The 19,348-nt window shown below is 34.8% G+C and overlaps 1 protein-coding gene across 4 annotated transcripts in view; it reads right to left on the minus strand.

The window, feature by feature from the left end:
- Positions 1–2,481: 2,481 nt before the first annotated feature.
- The window catches only part of Orc3 (origin recognition complex subunit 3), a 54,611-nt gene continuing 37,744 nt past the window's right edge, over positions 2,482–19,348 (minus strand). For all 4 annotated transcript variants that reach the window (XM_089254745.1, XM_089254746.1, XM_089254747.1 and 1 more), the window contains 9 exons: positions 17,439–17,555; positions 15,125–15,204; positions 12,869–13,017; positions 12,664–12,740; positions 10,980–11,065; positions 10,609–10,747; positions 9,297–9,416; positions 3,834–3,916; positions 2,482–2,685 (listed from right to left, as the gene is read on the minus strand). In XM_089254745.1, the coding sequence (XP_089110871.1) occupies positions 2,580–2,685; positions 3,834–3,916; positions 9,297–9,416; positions 10,609–10,747; positions 10,980–11,065; positions 12,664–12,740; positions 12,869–13,017; positions 15,125–15,204; positions 17,439–17,555 (957 nt within the window). In that variant the 3' untranslated portion in view covers positions 2,482–2,579. The remainder of the gene's footprint in view (positions 2,686–3,833; positions 3,917–9,296; positions 9,417–10,608; positions 10,748–10,979; positions 11,066–12,663; positions 12,741–12,868; positions 13,018–15,124; positions 15,205–17,438; positions 17,556–19,348) is intronic.

Consider the following 19,348-nt stretch of genomic DNA (forward strand, 5'->3'; position numbering starts at 1 on the left):
TGTGTGTGTGTGTGTTTTTCTTCTTGTGTTTTCTTTAACTTTTATAGACGCATAATTATTATTAAACTTTATATTCACACCATTTTTTCCCTCGTAAAAAATATTAAATTTATCCCTCTGATTTAAATTTCATAAGTATAGAACAAATGTAATTTTTCATGTGCATATGCTTCTTAAACTCAGTATATTTTTTGATTGCAGTAATTTCCTGCTTATATCTGTGGATGATATGTTGAAAGAACATCTGAATTCTTTAGTTTGAATTATAAGTGACTGCATATCATCTCTCTCTCTCTCTTCCCCTTTTTTTAATTCTGAGAAGATAAAAAAAATGTTGCTATGCATTACTTTTATTCTAACTTTTTTTTTTTAATTCATTGGTGGGAATGCACAGATCATTACCAGAATGCTAAACCCAAGATCCAATAATTTCAAAAGCTCCCTGATAATGTTTTACAATCAACTGGCCTTTTATAAAAGTTTAATGTGCCGACCTGCCAACTCTCCAGATTTTTCATCCTTCCTCCTGCTCTTCGGATTTTGGCAGAAAATTAGATTTTACATGAGCTTTCACGTTGTCGTGGCGTCAATGACTGCTGACATTGTTAGGGAAAACACCCATAGAGGACAGCCATGGTCATTTCCACCGAGCAGCCGTAAAAAAGTCTTGGTGACACATTTAAGCAACTGGCAAAGATGTGACTTTGTTTACATAGCGTTTATCACCAATCATTTATCAGGAGCATGACCTTGGTTGCCGAAATTCCTGTGTAATCATTATTGTATCCCATTAACAGCCATGCGGTAAACACAAGTTTTTTCGTCAGCAGCTTTGTATTTTGAAGTTTTTTTAGTTTTAAGTCTGGCTTCGATTAAATATGTCTTTAGAAAGAAAATATAAAACTTCAAGCTATATAAAGCTTTTAAGAGTTCATATACCCAAGATTATCAATCATTGATAGAATCCACGAAAGGAAACATGAACAGTATATGTAGATGTGATTTCTATTTTGCATGGAATTATATTTGCCGGAGGGGGGGGGGGGGACTTTTTTCTAATTGATGAAATTTTTTTTTGGATTTTGTGAATTTATTAATTTTTTGATCAAGTTTTACCCCCCCCCCCCCCCTTCGGGAGAATTTCTGGATTCCAAAAGTTGGAACATCTAAATGTGATATGAAATCCTTTTTTACTATGATTAAAATTTGCTCTTAAGCAAAATAATGACATTTTTCTAGAAACTGATTTAATTAACCCTAAGCTTCAGGAGAATAGTCAGATAAAACTTGTCCTCTTTTCTGAATGGCTGAGTAAAAAAACTTTTTTAGTTGTTTTTCTGAAAGATAGATGGCACTCAAACTCATACATTACAAATATGATACCTCGGCTAACGAAGGTAATTCATTTGTAAATCCTGTTTCGTAACCGAAGTATTTCACTGGGAATTAATTAACGCTTTTATGTGTGTGTGTGTGTACACCTTTATAAAATGGAATGTTTCAATCTCTTGGCATTCCATTTTGTACAGGTTTCACTGTATAATATAATAAAAAAGTGTGATGCAGAGAATCTGAGTTCAAACCCCCAATCATCAAAATAGTGATTGAGGGCAGGCAAGCACTTTATCACTACTCAACAATGTACAATGATCCTACATGGTACAAGCAAACCTGTTAGAAAATACAGAGAGAAATACAGACACACCTTGATATAACGATATTCTCTGGGACAAAAAAACTATCGTTGTAAAGGAATTATCATTATATCGAGAGGCTATGTTATCACATGACACCAGATTTATGCTCTTGTTGGCATCTTTTCTGAATCTGCATTATTAATACCACAACAAAACGTGCTTTTAAATATTTATTCGTTGTGCACAACTGGAATTTATTAGTTGATTAATGAAATTCATCTAGATGCCTTGTCCCTGTAAAGAAGTTCACTGTATTGCACTTTTGTGTCTTATAGAGAAAGTGGCAATATCAACACCTTCATTGCCATTTGTGGTGCAAAGCACTGATGTTATTAGATGCTCTTGGAAGAATGAAAACAAATAGTGAAATTAAAATTACATTTACGACGATTTCGAGTGAATATAAAAAAATTTGTTGTAACCACAGTTTCAAAATCTCTAAAAATATTGTTATAGAGGGATTTATAGTAGAGGATATTGTATCGAGAGGTGTTTAACATTAGGCAAATCCAAACAAGATTTTTAAAAATACCATCACAGAGGAATTTATCATTATATTGAATATCATTGTAGTGAGGTTTCACTCTAATAAAAAAAATGTTAACTAGAATATATATGCATATATCATTTTAAGAACTTTGTGTTTAAAAATTTCTTTGGAAAAAAATTCAGCGCAAACTGAGGGTTAAGAAAATAAAGTTGAGCTTTGATAATAAATATTATTTCAAAGGTTCTATCTGAATATTCGTTTCTAACAGGGTGCATATAATGGCAGGTACCAAAATTGTATGTGATTATAATAAAATTTATTCAGAAAAATTACACAATTCATAAAAAAATAATAAATTGTCTCTTCCAGTTTCTCCAAATAGTAACACAGAATCAGCGAGTTTCAAAAGTCAATCGAGCAACATGATCAGTCTTTCTTTTTGTTTGCTTAACAAATCCAATAATCTGAAGTTCAGACACAGCTTGCATGAAACGAAGACTTTGATGTGCATTAAGAATAACAATATTATGATAAATAGAAATGATATAGGTATAGACAAAAACATAAAATTAAGCATCTCAGCCACCTTGTCGGGTATTTTGCCTGCTGTGGCTTTGTATTTGTGTTTATTGGAACCTCTGTTAAATTTGATCAACCAGAGATGATAGATTGTAATCTATTATATCATACTTTCATTACGACACGCTTCTTCTTTATCTCTCCCAACATACACAATATAATGAGAGGTCCACTTTAAAAAATGTAAATCAACTTTTACTATGTACATTAAAAATTACTTCACATACTCCAAAAAAATTCGGATTTGTTATTACAGTAGAACCTTGATAGCAGCATTTTTTGTTCTTATGGTTGGTATAATACTGAATTTAACGGAGAGAAAACTCCACACAAAATAGCTAAACCCTGCTTAAGTCGACTGCGATTTGCATTGTGTTATCACAACAAATGCTATATGGATTGGCCAGTTAGTAAATTTTCACATTTCTCTTGTATATTTTAAAGTTCTTTGTTGTTGTTATAAATATTTCTTCATACCTTTGGGGTAGGGTCATTTTCCATTTTTTGAGGCCTGGAAACTTGACGTGTCTCTTGTACTATGAAAGTCAACGATAAGCGGGGGTGATATCTGAAATTTTTGAGTGAGAGATGGTTGAACGAACTAAAAAAGGCTTTTTAGATTGAAATTTTTAAGTTAAAAAAATGAAAATTTTCCTAATTTTTGGCAATCACACACTGCTTTGCGAATAACAGATATTTCGATAAATTTATGGTGAAAATACCACAAGTGTAAGATTTTTCAGGAACTTTTCATAGAAAATTACAGATAATTTCTTTTTTGGTAAAAATAATATTAATCTCAATTGCAATTTCCATAGTGGTAATATATTCTATCAATCTATGACAATAACTCCTTTATAGCGATATATTTCTCTAGTTCCTTGAGTGTCATTACATAGGTGTTTCATTGTATATTATTACGGCACATTTCTTTATTTTTGGGTTATCATTATGATTTTATGAAAGGCACAAATAATCAGATAATAAAATTTGATTTTTTTTTGTGAATTATAAGCCAATCAAAATAAATGACAAGACGAAAAGGATATGACATTGAAAAAGGATACTTCAACTCCTTGTCTTTATTCAAAACAGAATCTTTATTTTTATGACTGTTGTTCCCATGACATTCTTTTATGGATTTGAATGCCTGTAAGCAATGCGCAGTGAAATCTTTATACAAAGCATCTTTTATTCTGCACAATACTTAAAGAAATATTAATTTCAGCTGGTCAATGTAAATAGTGAGTGTAGAAACAACTTTTGTAATACCATTCAAACTAAGTCAGTATGGTAATTAAGGGGAAAGTAGATGGTGGAATATAACGAGTGGAAAAATAATTTAACACTAGAAGGGCTGGACTATATGTTATACCTAAAAAGGCCGCTGGCAGTTATTTTGACTGCTGCTTCTCTTCAGCGCAATATATTTAATCTCACTAAATTTTTACAATAAAAAATACTAACAAGCATTATCCGACATGGTTAATTTGTTAATTATGAAGAATTTGCGTTTTTTTAAGCATACAGGGTGTCCATAAAATGAATTTCCAACTATAAGTATGAAACATTAGAGAGCAACTATGGACAAGATTTATCATTAAAAAAGATAGATAAACACTGCATTTATATCACATCGTACATTGCTACATTTTGATAACGAGACTTATTTAGTTGTTCGCTCACTATATGGATATATACTATTATGCCACTGTAAATTTGCTGTATTGAGGAAAAACTAGGGTATCATTAAAATTTCATACCACAAATTAACTTATGAAGGATATACAATTTAAAAAATACATCTTTGTCTTTCTTTTCGTGAGTATTATCTGATTCAGACCAGTCACTTCTGAAATCACCACTTTCTCTTTCGGGTAGATATAGCAGAAAAATCATGATTTTCGTTGTCAGTTGCATCATAAGTATAATCTCCTCAGATTTATTGTTCAAAATATCATTCAGCTCTGACAAAATTAGACTATTTTGTTCTAATGCATATTTTTTCTAAGAGCCATTTCTACAAACTATGAATGAACTTCTGTTTCCACCTAAGAAGCTTTCAAAGCAGACGGTGGCATGAAAAATTATGAAATGTCAAAACAAAAACTAAGCTTGCCAGGTGAACAATCAGAAAAAAAAGTTTCCTCAACTTTGATAGCAGAGGCTATAGTTCAATTAAGATATAGGGTTTTGATTTTGGATATATATTGTCCCTGTCAATAGACTCTTTAGATTGCCTATTATATGATGCAACAAATAGCATTATTTTATTTATTTTTTCTTATTGGTATGTTACTCGTGAATATATGTTGTGTTGTGTGTGCCATCAGAGAATGATAGGGAATAAACCAAAAAGTGAAAGTATACATCAACGCCCACCACAATGAGAAAACATATACAATTTACATATATGATTACAATGGAGCCACTTTTCCTCGAGCCACCTGTTGATGAAGAAGCAATCTCCACGAACAATGACAGTTTAGAGTATAGTTTCCCAACCTTTTTTGTCCCATCGCTCCCTTCTTCAGAATTTTTTTTTCTCCCAGCGCACCCCAATGCAATCTAACCCATAGAGTCCTATGCTATACCCGTAGCTTCTACCGCCCCCCTGGAACATTCCATCGCCCCGAAGGAGGCGTTAACGCTCACGTTGGGAATCACTGGTTTAAAGGGTGAATGGGTGATCATGGATGAGGTAGAGGGGGGGGGGATAGTGATAGGATAATCATGGGGGGGGGGGGAAAGATTACCAAAGTTCGAGATGTTTTTCACTGCCGAAAGTTGCCCTTGTAATTCTATAGGTGGGAACGAAATTAGATAGGAGCGAATACTAGCGAGTCTGTCAGAGTATCGGGATTTACTAACTATTATCCGCTGGGGGGGGGGGGGTTCAGATGTGCAGTGATTTCAGTGCTGCCAAGGGGTAGTAGGGGTATAGGAGTAGGATCCACCAATTCAATTAAGGCCTGAAGGACATTTGCTCCTCACTTGAGGTCACATTCTTGGAGCTTCCCACATTTACCGAAAGGTGGCTTTGTTGGGATGGGATCCATCTAAATGGGAGGTTTACGATAGGCTTAGGTCAGGTTTTTTACTCCCATACCACATAGCTGGGAATGCGGGTTTAGTTAATGATAATCACAACAGTACTGAGAATTACCCACCTCACCTCTGACTTGGATGGCTTCTCAATTGACACTAAATCACCGGGCAAATTAAAATGTGTGCTAATTAATGCCAGGAGCTTGGGTAATAAGAAAGATTTTTTTAGAAACTATGATAGTTGTGGAGGGCCTGGATCTTAGGGGCCATTCAAGTATTACGTCATCATTGATGGGGGGGGGGGGGGTTTGGATAATGCTTACGTCATCAACCACCCTTTATGAAAATATGAGTTGGGATTCAGAGGGGCAGAGCTGATGACAAAATTTTGCTGACAAGGGGGGGGGGGAAAGGGGGTCAAAAATGGCTAAAAATTTGCTTACGTAATACTTGAACGGTGCCTTATAGCCATTACAGAATCTTTCTTACACATCTCAGGATACGATACTTTTTTAAGAAATAGATCTGATAGGAAAAGGGGTGGAGTGTTGATATATTCATGAAATCATGTTTGAAGGCTAAAGAGTGTAACATAAAGAGAAGTGATATTGAAACTATATGGGTTGAGCTTGAAAACAAAAGACATCATAAACTTATTGTTGGGGGTTTGTTACAATCCACACCGAATAGGGATCCAAACTACATGGCCAAACTTCATGATGAAATTTCCTACATGTGTAAGCGTAAGAGCGTTGTCATACTAGGGGATTTAGATTACCCGGGTATCGATTGGGAGAACCTTTCAGCTGGAGATGAATATGAAAGAGACTTTTTTAAGTTGGTGCTCAACAATTTTTTGTATCAGCATGTATCAGAAGCCACTAGGGGTACTGCTATTTTGGATTTAGTTCTTACTAGTTCTGAGGATCTTGTTGAACATGTTTCGATGGGGGACGAGATTTCTTCCAGCGATCATCGTGTCATCGGTTTTCACTGTAACTTTTCTTCGGGTAAGGTTGATAACAAAAGACTGGTTCCTTGTTTTCTGAGAACTAACTTTGATGTTTTAAGAGGAAGGTTAGCAGAAGTTTTCAAAGACCATATGTGCAAGCAAAGCACCAGATGATATCTATCCCAGGGTCTTCAGGGAATGTGCTAATGAATTGTTGGGGCCAGTCACACAGATATACAAGAGTAGTGTTGCCGAGGGTATCGTCCCAAGGGATTGGAAACTTGCTAATGTTGTTCCGATATTTAAAAAGGGTAGTAGAGGCTGTGTCCAATTATCGTCCAGTGAGTTTGACGAGCTCCCTCTCGAAAATTATCAAAAGGCATTTTGTGAAGTGGATAGACGAGAATAATGTATAGTCGGATAATCAGCATGGGTTTAGGAAGAGGAAGTCACGTGTGACTAACCTGCTTTGCTTCTATGATCACGCGATGAAGGCTTTAGGTAAGGGCAAAAATGTAGATGTTGTTTACCTTGATTTCCAGAAGGCATTCGATCAGGTCCAACATGGTAAACTCTTGAAGCGTTTACACAAGATTGAGATTGGGGGCAACTTCCTGAATTGTATAGAATCGTGGTTAAAAGATAGGTCACAACGAGTTATGGTGAACGGGGAATTCTCTGGTTGGTTTTGAAATATATGACATCCACATTTATTATGGGCATCTTTTTTTCAGCCACCTTGTTGGGCATTTTGCCTATTGGTGTGTTGTATTTGTATAAAATGACTGCTCTTGGCCTTTCTAGGTATAAACGTCGATATCTACTGAACGAAACCTTCAATATCTTCAAATTTTTGTACACAGAGATAAGTACAAAAATAATGAAAAGTCACCAAAAATGGAGTATGTATGTGAAATACTGCTGAGATTAAAGCGTTTTCAAAATCAAAAACCGTCAAAATGACTGCTCCGACTGTTCTAGTGTTAACACTTCATACATATTATCTGAAAATATACTCTTTAGATTCGAAAAACATAATGAAAGCTTGTCTGGCTGTTTATGTTCATGAGTTTCCAAACATGATGGCCAAATAATGTAAAAAAAAACGTTCATCTTGTTAATGACAGTTGTGAAAGTCGCACAAGATTCATTATTTATAAATTTAAGAAATTGTAAAAAATAATTGGATTTTTTTTTCAAACTAGACATTAAAAATTCAGATCAAAATTTCAAATTATACATCAGTCATATTCATTTCAAATATATATAAATAGCTATAATACCCAGCATTGCCCGGGTTATCTTCAATGAGGCTTTTTGGATCACGTGATATCTCCCTCTTTCTTTGAGGGACATACAAACCGTGTCTAAGTTAACCAACATGGCGACTTCCTGCGTATTGCAGGGTTCATGAAATAAACAAATCTAGATTTAAAGAAACGTAGAAATGAATTGTTTTACTTTTTTTAAGGGCCACTAGGTATTTCGATCCCCCCCCCCCCCCTCAAACTTCAAGTTATCCATCTGCGTGTTTCAGCTTTAAAAAATACTTAATTAAAGCTGTGGAATTTTCATGCTTGAGCAGATGTAAATAAAAAGTTAAAATCTATGTTATTGCATGGATATCCAACGCAAAAGTAGGTCCGGGGCTAATTACTTCATATTTAATCTCCTGGGCTTCATATATCTCTAAGCGAACTCAATATTTCAAAAATCGAGAATTCTATACAATTTTTAAAATTATTGATTTAGTAGAAAACCCCACTAAATATTCGTATTTCCACAGTAAAATCTGCAATTTTAACACTGATTTCAATGGGGATCATCCTTTGCCTGACCCTCAAAGTGATACTGATGATGATTATGGCATCTATTAGGCAAACCATTACAAAAGCATGAACTATTTTATACATATAGTAACATGATTACGGAAGTGACAAACCATTGTAAAGGCATATACACGTCTGAAACTCATTGCTAGGGAACCACGGTAACCAAAGTAAACGTTCAGAAAGTGATTATTGAGGCCCAAAAACCATTGTTGCCCCTACAGTTTTTTGCCCATTTGGGGCATTTGACCTGCTCTGACGAAATTTTAAAGTAGCCTATCGTTCAAGTCGGGTCTCATTTGGTATATATGCTAAATTTGGCGACGATCGATCTAAAATTGTAGATTTGTATAGAGAACACAGACAGACAGAAAATCAATTATATATATATATATGAGGGTATAACAATAAATTTGAAAAGAAAAAAAAATGAAGCTCTGCTTTTGTCTTGTTCATGTTGTGTGATGCTTTTCCTTTCATTCCAGTCATAGTTTGTGAAGACAAAGCAACTTATAGTGAAAAGCAATTATAGATATTGTGGTTCAGCATAGATACCTCAAGAGCACTATGAGTCCCCAGGCAAGTTATTTTTAAAAGCTTCCCCCCCCCCACCTTTACCTAACAGATTTCTCATAAATGATAATCATTTTTATGACTTATCTATTTTTGTGAACTACAGCTATATAAAAATTATCACTCACCTCTAACCAATCTTGTAAATTGATAAGCTTCCCACATTCCAGATGTAATTTGTACAACAGACAAATATCAGGCATAGATGGGCTTGTTTCGTTTTCGGTATTTATTCCGCAACAATCACACTGTAAAAATGAAAAAAATTTAAGACCTGAAAATTTCACGGCTGTTTAAGTAAAATCATACATCAATTTGGATGTCATGAATTACCTGCCTTCAGGTTTTTCCAGCATAGCTATATCAAAGTTACTGTCTGCAAAGGAACATTTGTCAAATTTTTCTCCTCTTGTGAGTGCAGTCCTCTAAGCACTAGATTAAACTTAGTTACATCATGCCGCATTGGATGATTCTATTCTTTTCTTATAGGTAAAGTGAGTGTACATCAAAAATCTCATCAGCAACTGAGCTTCCTCGTTTGGCTACTCCATCTAGAAAACAATAGTACTACTATTGTTTACTACTCCATCTACCCAACATGATGTAAACAGGGCATTTGTCGCATGAGCAAACAGGCCTCTTGCTCAGGGCCCAGAAATTTTCAGGGGGCCCAAAATTGGCTGCCTTTGTATTATAGGCACAGTCCTCCCTCTTCTCAAAGAACACTATATATACCCCTTCCGAAAATTCATATTTGCCCACGGCATGACCTTATGAGAAGCAGGCCCTGGATGTGATGTAGCTAAGTCTTATCTTGTGTCTGGAGGACAATACTACTTTCTCCTCATTTAATATAGGGTTTAAACACAGATATAATACACAGAAGGTTTCGCAAAATATTTTTCCAGTATAGCTTCACAAAGACAATTTCATCCAATACCAACAAAAGTACTTGTTATTCAATCAATTTGATCATTTTTGTCACACCATGATCACCTTCACAAAAGGGCTAATTACAATTATTGTTGGGACCTACAAATCATTCCAGATTTCAAACAGTAGCCTTCGACATTTTTTGTGTTTTTATACTCACTGAAAGGTTGGTGGGCTAACCCCTTAGTGTGAGACTACCTGTGGTAGCTATATTTTTCTGTGGTCACGTTGTGGCCATTTGTGTCATACCTCTGCGTCAAGAAAGTTTCTGACAAGGATGAATCAGGTATAGAACGAGCGACACCTCGGAACATTCTTTGGTACTTTAGGCGAGTATCTTATCGACCTGGGCTACTGCGCTCCTACTTGTTCTTGTCTAATAAATATTAGGTGGTATGCAAATTTACAGTTAATCACAAAAACACCTCAAGCCAGACCACATAAAGTATTGCTATGTTATGATACTATACTTGGAATTACGCAAAAAATAATTTCATGAAGTCTCACCTTCAGAACTGTCTGGGGATTAATCAGGTTCTTATGTAAATTGATCCTAGGGACTAGCATTAAATGACGTTTTACTGATGCAGCATTATCAAAATACAAAACTTCATGAAGAGGCAACTCACTGGGTGGATGAAGTTTTCTAAGTAAACAAATATATAACAACAAATAATTAAATTTAGTTCGTGCAAATCCCAAGAGGACCAGGATTTGATTCCCGGAAGAGACAATTAACTTATGCACACAAGTACATCTCAGCATGAATATTCGGAAAATCTTTCTTAGAAATGTTGATATATTTAACACATAAAATTTACATAGCCAAAATAAAAAATTCAAAATATGTAAAGTTCTTGAAAAACAAATTTTCTAACTTGAAAAATGATGACAAAGACTCAACAGTATTCTCCCGGCATCTTTCAAATTTGGAAGGCTTTGATTTTATTCTGAGATGTATTCGCTAAAAAAAGATAGAAATTAATATACTATGTGACAATTTTATATCACAGCAATCAAAGATAACCAGCCTCCTCCTAATTAGATCATGGCCAGCTACTCTATCTCAATGAAGAGATTTTAGCAGGTAGTCAAAAAAGACCTGGGCCATGCTAGAAGCTGTGCATGTATGTGTTGTGAACCTAACGTGAAGTTTTGTCTCTGTGTAAATAACAAAGATAAGTTGTCTTCCAAAAAATAGTCAACAGGATGACATTTCTCATCTATATGACTAAATATACTTTTATCTAGTTTCACGCAAAAAAATATGAACTGCTTCCATCTATTGCAACTTTATATTTCACATCATTTCTTAATCTGTTTGAAGTAAGTATTCTGTATTAACTTAAATATCAATCAGCAACATTATAAGATTATCATGAACATGGTAACCACTAATCATGGTCCATGGATGTTTCTTTCGGGTTATTATGGTATGATCTACAAATTATAATGCACCCAGGCAGTTTGCTGCTGTGCCATAAATCATTGGTGATTTGATTAGTATACTAACCACAAATCAAATATGAACCAGAGAAGATATTTTTTCTTCATTAAAAATTACTTTTTGCATCAATTTCATACCGAAAAAGGAACTTCCCAGCCTGGCATAATAATAAAGTATTGCAGTTGAACCTCATTTAGACAAACTTGCTCAATATGAATTTAAACATTGCACGTAATCGAATCACTGTTTTGTCAGTTGATAAAAAATTCTATACTAAATACTTTCATGTTTTTTTGTGTGACTTTGTGGCAAAGAAACGGGACAGACAGACTAAACAGGACATATGGGCATTCGATAAATAGACCAAGATTCCACTGTATATGGTCATCATAGCTGCCATGTCTCCCAGATTTTCTAGAAGGCTCTCAAATTTCTACGTCTGGGACTCCCAAAAAATATATTTCTCTCACGAATTTCGACCGTGATTGAAAAATATTCCTAATTTTGTGGGGGGATTATTATCGAAGAATATACTTGTAAAAAGTCTGCTTCCTGTGTTTTTTCCACCAAATCACGTCACATGCGTTAAATTAATTTATGCCATTGAGTTAAATCAAGAAGAAATATTTCATTTCGACCAAGAAAAGACAAAAATCATGAAACAGTCAGCATCAGTTTGGCTGCTTCACAGTTGAATCGACGAGATGGCCTATTTACCGAATGCCCATATGCCCTGTTTAGTCTGTCTGTCCTGTTTCCTTGCCTGGTGACAATTTTATGTTGCAGTGATTTTGATTTGAGTGGAGTAACATCAGATAGTTTGAATTTACTGTTTGAGGATAATTGGCGTCTTTGTACTATGAGTTGATGGCTAGTATGATATCACATTTTTCCAAAGGGAGAAAATAATTCTCATGATTTCACTTTTATTTCTGAAAAAATCTGTACTTTAGTTTTTAAAAATCCCTTTTTATATTTGTCTGTATGGACGGTTTCTGTACAGAATTTGGATCTGTGTGTGAAAATCACCCTAATTCTTATTACCTAAAGTTGGCAGCTATGTCATCATAACATAACCATACTTGCTTCATGTACATCAATAAGAGCCAACTCACCTCTTTTAGTTGGGCTCGACTTAAAATTTTACCACCATATGAATCAGTTGAAGCAACCGGCTCCCTTTCAAAGTCATCTAAACCAAAAAAAATTTGTACATCAGATTTTAAAAAAAGTACCGATAGTAAAGGTTCAACAAAAAAAAGCAACACACTTCACAAGTTAAAAATGGCCATGGGTATGAGACTGAATTTTCATTCTAACCAGGGCATAGGTTCATGAGAATGTTTTTATGTACATTCAGGGTTTCAGATATCTGACTAAAGCATTCATCTGTTTCTAAAACTCCAGTGTCTTTCAAAAACTCCAAACACTCATCCATTTTGGACAGCAGAACATCTTTCGAGTTCATCCTGTAAGAAATATAATGGCAATCATAAATATTTTGATGAAATTAGAAAGTGAATAAATTTCCATGAAAGTAAACTTTCAACAATACCAAAGAGTGATATCATTATATAGGCGAACTTGGTTAATTGGAATTTTGGAAAATTCAAATTTCAGGAATTCCCCTTGAGTTTCCTGTTCAATTTTATGTTAAAATTACCTGTTTAATTTGATCTTTCCTCATGTTTGGGATAATTCAGTTATTTCATTTGGAAAATGGTTTTTTTTTTCCTCAGAATTTGTGGCTAAATTTTGGTCAACCTTTTTTTTATCCTATTATCCTGTTTACTGATCTTTTTCAAAATATAACAAGTAGCCAACACCGAAAAAATTACAATTGACAAAATCTGAACTTTTTGTTGTTTCTCCAAGTAAAAAGCTATGCTGGCTTTCCAAGTTCCACACACTAGCTTTTTTCCACACACATTGGCTTTTCCATGGGCAGCTGGAGTTTTATCAGTTCTTTATTAGTACATGCAAATGCTCCCACTCAAGTGATATGAAAGTTTGTATATGAGAGTAGTAATCTCTACATAGATCAAATGTTTAAAAGCTTTAGTGCTGAAATCCCAGTCACTTGTCTGGTAAAATGTGTTGAAGATCGATGTCTCTCTAGAATTATTGTTTTTTATTTTGGAATATCAATATAGCTTAGCAACAGTCTTCACCATGTCCAAACAAGGTTCATAGGCTTGTTCAACTTTAACAAGCAAAAAAAAATTGTGGTTTACTTAAGCTTATTATTAGTTACTTTATTTATTGTGGTTACTTACTTATGGATGCAGACGTTGGTGAATAAGTAGAGAATAAATTCACATATACATATATATTAAATAGTCTGATGAAGAGGATGAAACAGGCTTTAAGGAAGAAACAGTTTCCAATTCCAATATTTACTGAAGTTTCAGATATGTGAGAAGAAAAATAGCTGTTGAAGCCAGAAAATCACTTCTTTAAATCAACTTGATAATTTTGCACAATGTTTAAGAGTATCGAAAAGAAAGCAAATTAAAATTACAAATTTATAAACCAAATAGTTTTTGTGATTCTTTCTATTTCATACAAACACTAGTTGCAAGAATGAGGGAACTGTCAATGTATGTGATAGCATTCAATACATTTTTGTAATTATTAAGAGTTTTTTACTATTTGTGAGAATATAGTTATCCTTTACTGATGAACTGGGCGATTCAAACTTTTTTGTTGTCCCTTTGAGCTTAGAATTAACCAAGTTTAACTGTATAGGTGATTATGGTTATAGAGGGTATGGTTATGTAGGATTTTCGCTGTATAATAAATGATGTATCATTGTAAATCAGTGGCAAAATATAGTTATATTGTTATTTTATCATTGCAATAAATAAAAACATAGTTTTCCAAAATTGATTTTTAATCTAAGAAATATGATTTCATATTTGATAAACATAATTGATACACCAGCACATTCAAATGAGCAGATAATAATTTATTGATAAATTACTACAGCTTTTCTTTTATGCATACCTATCACTTTGGGGCCATTCAAGTATTACGTAAGCAGATTTTCAGTAATTTTTGACTCCCCCCCCTGTCAGCAAGTTTTCGTCAGCAGCTTAAAATATTTCATATCTTCAAAAAAGGGGTGGTTGATGACGTAAGCAACCTTCAATCCCCCCCCCTTGTCATCAAAAGTCAGCAAATCCGAACACCCCCCCCCCCCCGATGCTGACGTAATACTTGAATGACCCCTTTTTTAAAATTCTAAGCGATAATTTCAAATAAAGTTTGTAATAAAACTCCACTATCAACTATCTGCGAGCATGCTGCCCTTCATTCCCTTATTATCATCTGCCATGATAGCCAACATTTTTAGTCTCTTCCGCCCATGACCATTTTAGTTTGAATATATTTAATCGCCTTTTTAATATATTTAAAACCTGAAGCATTTTGAAATGACAATAAGGATCATATTTGATGATCATAATGATCAAGTGTTTTACTCAACATTAGTTAATTTTTATATTTGCAGAGGTTACATTGTCTATGGTTTCATTCCAATAACTTCATTAAAATGTGTGCAGTCAAAGCACTCACTTCAGTAATTTTATAGCTTCCAAATAGGCTGGTTCCAATGCAATCTTACCTTCCAGAGCCAAAGAGTAGATTTCTCTGAGCTTTAAAAATGAAAGGAATCAAAATTTCAGCAACATAAGGCGTAATAAAAAAATTTATTTAAGAATCAGTAAAATTTTTTTTTATCAAATAATACCAAACAAAACATGCAATAAATTTAATTCAAAGTTTGCACAGGGTTTTCATGGTTTCATTTCCATTAAATTTTTCACTTTTTATTGAATTATTATGAAATACATGCATTTAATATTCTATATCAGTTTTCTTTCAATTTTTTTCAACTCCAGAACAGTGAAAATATTTGGAAAAAAATTTTGGAGGCCAACAAAAATGTCAGAAATAATTTGAAAACCTGCAAAAAAATAAATGAGCAAGAGAAGTAGTTCGCGCAGACTGACAAAAAAAGAACAAACATAATTTTCTGACCTTCTGATGGCTAAAAAAACAAAAATCAATATAAAGATGGTACTAATGATAATTAAATATATTAATCAAAATAATATTCAATTATTTAAATGTAGTCGTTATATGAATTGGACAAAATATTTTGCAAACAGGTGGGAAATTATTACAGACTGGCACTGATCTGCAAAGCAACAGTTGAACACTGCTCTGTACTACCTCAGCACATCACATAATTTGACCATGTTTGATTATGAAACACACATAACTGGGGGGCATCACTGTCTTAATTACTATTTTAATTTCATCTGTATTTGTTGATATATAGGATAGTAAGGAAAGTACCTTGGCCAAATTTTCTGGTGAACCGTTGATCCTAGAGGCGTACTTCCAATTGTAAAAATATTCAAATAACGTGTAGACGCATCGGGGATACCTCATTTACACTTCAAGGGATTGTATTTATTAAAATACAAAAAATTAACTTTTTATACAGGCACGCTGTCCTAAAAAAACCAATTCGAAAGTTTTAAAGTTGTTGCCCCGTCTTTCCCTAGACCAACGAAAAAAAAATTGCGTTTTGAAGTGCAATATTTGCCGAGATATTTGAATTCAAAAAAGAGAAAAGTTGGGAAGGAACAGCATAATGAGTTTGTATGCATCCATTGATTTATATGATATTCTTTACCAACTCTTTTTTCTGTTTTTGACTTCAAATATCTCAGCGAATATTACGTTTAAAAATATAGAATATTTTTTTTTTGGTCTTAGAAGAGACAGGGCAGAAAATTGCTAATTCGGTTTTTTAGGACAGGGTGTCCATACAAAAAGATTATTTTTATATTTCAATAACTATACAACCCGTTGCAATATGAATGATGTATCCTAGGTCTACACGTTATTTGGATATTTTTTATAATTTGAAATATGCCTCTAAGATCATTGGTTTGCCAGTAAAATGCAGCCAAGGGACTTTCCTTCTTATTGCCCTGTATAATACACATGTGTATACAGTCGAATCCCGTTTTAACGAATACTGTTATAGCAAAAATCTCGTTTTAATGAACACTTTTCTAATTCCTCAGATAAGTTTTTATAGGAACAATGCAAAAACCTGGAATTCCTTTATAACGAAATTTAGTTGTAACGAAGTGATTTCTCCGGTATCTTGGAGTTCGTTATAACGGGATTCGACTGTATATGGAAGTAATGGTCAATTACATTTCAAAAAAATCATCAAACTAGAAATCTCGTCAGATATATTGAGAAAATCCACTTAGTTTTAAATACGGGGTGAGCAAAAAGTCTGTAGAAACTTTAAAAATTCATAAAAACTGGAAAAATAACTGAAACAAAAAATGGTTTACAGGGTTAGCATCGCTAGGTCACTGGAATTTTTTTAAGACAGGAAAAAAATAACTAAAAAAAACAGTAGATAGGTAGCACTGATGTACACAAGTCAAAGAAAAGATACGCAAATAACGAACATAATGCCTCCAAATCGTTTATTACAGCAATATATGTTCCACATGACCACAACCACAGGGGATATCAACTATGCCACTGCTGGATGTGTGACTCACCTGCAATGTGTTATTTATTCCCTGTGGTGGTGGTCATGTGGAACACATACTGCTGTAATAAATAATTTGGAGACATTCTGTTCATTATTTGCGTATTTTTTCTTTGACTTGTGTATGTCAGCATCACCTGTCGGCTGTCCTCCCCCCCCCCCCCCCTGTCAAAAAAATTCCCAAGACCTAGCGATGCTAACCCTGCAAACCATTTTTTATTTCAGTTTTTATGAATTTTTTAAGTTTCTACAGACTTTTTTGCCCACCCCGTATTTCACTATAGAACATAAAAAATTTACATGTTTTCCCAGCAAATGACTAGGAGAGTCCTTGGTGAAAATAAATAAGCAGTTCAATATTATGATCATGTCTTGATAATATGAATGATGTCTGTCTATAAGGTTGGCAATCAACTTCTGTTATGGAAAATAAAAAAAGACCACATACACACTTTTTTTTAATTATGCATTTTGAAATAAACTGAAGAGCCAAAAAAACTGGTACAGGCATGCTTATGCAAATAAAGAGATATTGAACCAATCAGAGTACAGCGCTGCGGTAGGCAACGCCTATATAACACAACAAGTGTCTGGCATAGTTGTTAGATCGGTTACTGCTGCTACAATGGCAGGTTATCGAGATTTAAGTGAGTTTGAACGTGGTGTTATAGTCGGCGCACGAGAGATGGGACATGGCATCTCCGAGGTAGCAATGAAATTTGGATTTTCACGAGTGTACAGTGAATATCAGGAACCCGGTAAAAAATTAAATCTACGACATCTGCGGCCGGAAAAAGATCATGCAAGAACGGGACCAACGACGACTGACGAGAATTATTAAACGTGACAGACGTGCAACCCTTCCGCAAATTGCTGCAGATTTCAATGTTGGGCCTTCAACAAGTGTCAGCGTGCGAACTATTAAACGAAACATCATCGATATATGGGCTTTCGGAGCCGAAGGCCCACTCGTGTACCCTTGATGACTGCACGACACAAAGCTTTATGCCTCGCCTGGGCCAGACAACACAGACATTGAACTGTTGAGGACTGGAAACACGTTGCCTGGTCTGACGAGTCTTGGTTCCAATTGCTTCGAGCTGATGGACGTGTACGGGTATGGAGACAACCTCGTGAATCCATGGACCTTACATGTCAACAGGGGACTGTTCAAGCTGGTGGAGGCTCTGTGATGGTATGGACGTGTGCAGTTGGCATGATATGGGACCCCTGATACGTCTAGATACGACTCTGACAGGTGACAGGTACGTAAGCATCCTGTCTGATCACCTGCACGCATTCATGTCCATTGTGCATTCCGACGGTCTTGGACAATTTCAGCAGGACAATGCGACACCCCACACGTCCAGAATTGCTTCAAAGTGGCTCCAGGAACACTCTTCTGACTTTAGACACTTCCGCTGGCCACCTAAATCCCCAGACATGAACATTATTGAACATATCTGGGATGCCTTGCAACGTGCTGTTCAGAAGAGATCCTCTTACTCCTACGGATTTATGGACAGCCCTGCAGGATTCATGGTGTCAATTACCTCCAGCACTACTTCAGACATTACATTAGTCGAGTCCATGCCACGTCATGTTACGGCACTTCTGCGGGCTCGCGGGGTCCCTACACGATATTAGGCAGGTGTACCAGTTTTTTTGGCTCTTCAGTGTAGTATAGAAGAAACATGCACAAGGAAAAAATATGAGTAACAAATGTAAAATAAACTCATAATATAATATATAACTTATTCATTGGCATACGCAAGGGGGGAGGTTTGGGGTTCTAACCCCCCCCCCTCAAGCCGAGATTAGTGTTATTTTACAGGAGAAAACGTAACCCCCCCCCACCTCTGAGAAAATTCTGGGTACGCCTATGAACTTATGTAATATAAAGTTTACAATGCTAATTGTGAAACACAACTGATTCCCATGTTCATATTCTTAAAATCCTATCCATGAAAAAATCCAAAAAAATTTCATTAATATACCTATCCTACAGGGGTGGAAAATAAAAATCTGATTTTTGTAACAAGAAAAATTATTTTCGTAACAGCAAAAAAATGTTGTTTTTGTAGCAGCATTTATCAGTTTTGTAGCACTTTCAAATTTTGGCAGTAAATAAAATACACAGTTTTATACACATATATGCAGTAGCGTATGTACAACACTAGGGTTACTTTTACTTCAAAAAACAGTATTAT

The sequence above is a fragment of the Pholcus phalangioides genome, unplaced genomic scaffold (assembly GCF_987345545.1).
Source record: "Pholcus phalangioides strain wild (caught in Gottingen) unplaced genomic scaffold, Ppha-v1.0 ptg000042l_1, whole genome shotgun sequence".
Lineage (NCBI taxonomy): Eukaryota > Metazoa > Arthropoda > Arachnida > Araneae > Pholcidae > Pholcus > Pholcus phalangioides.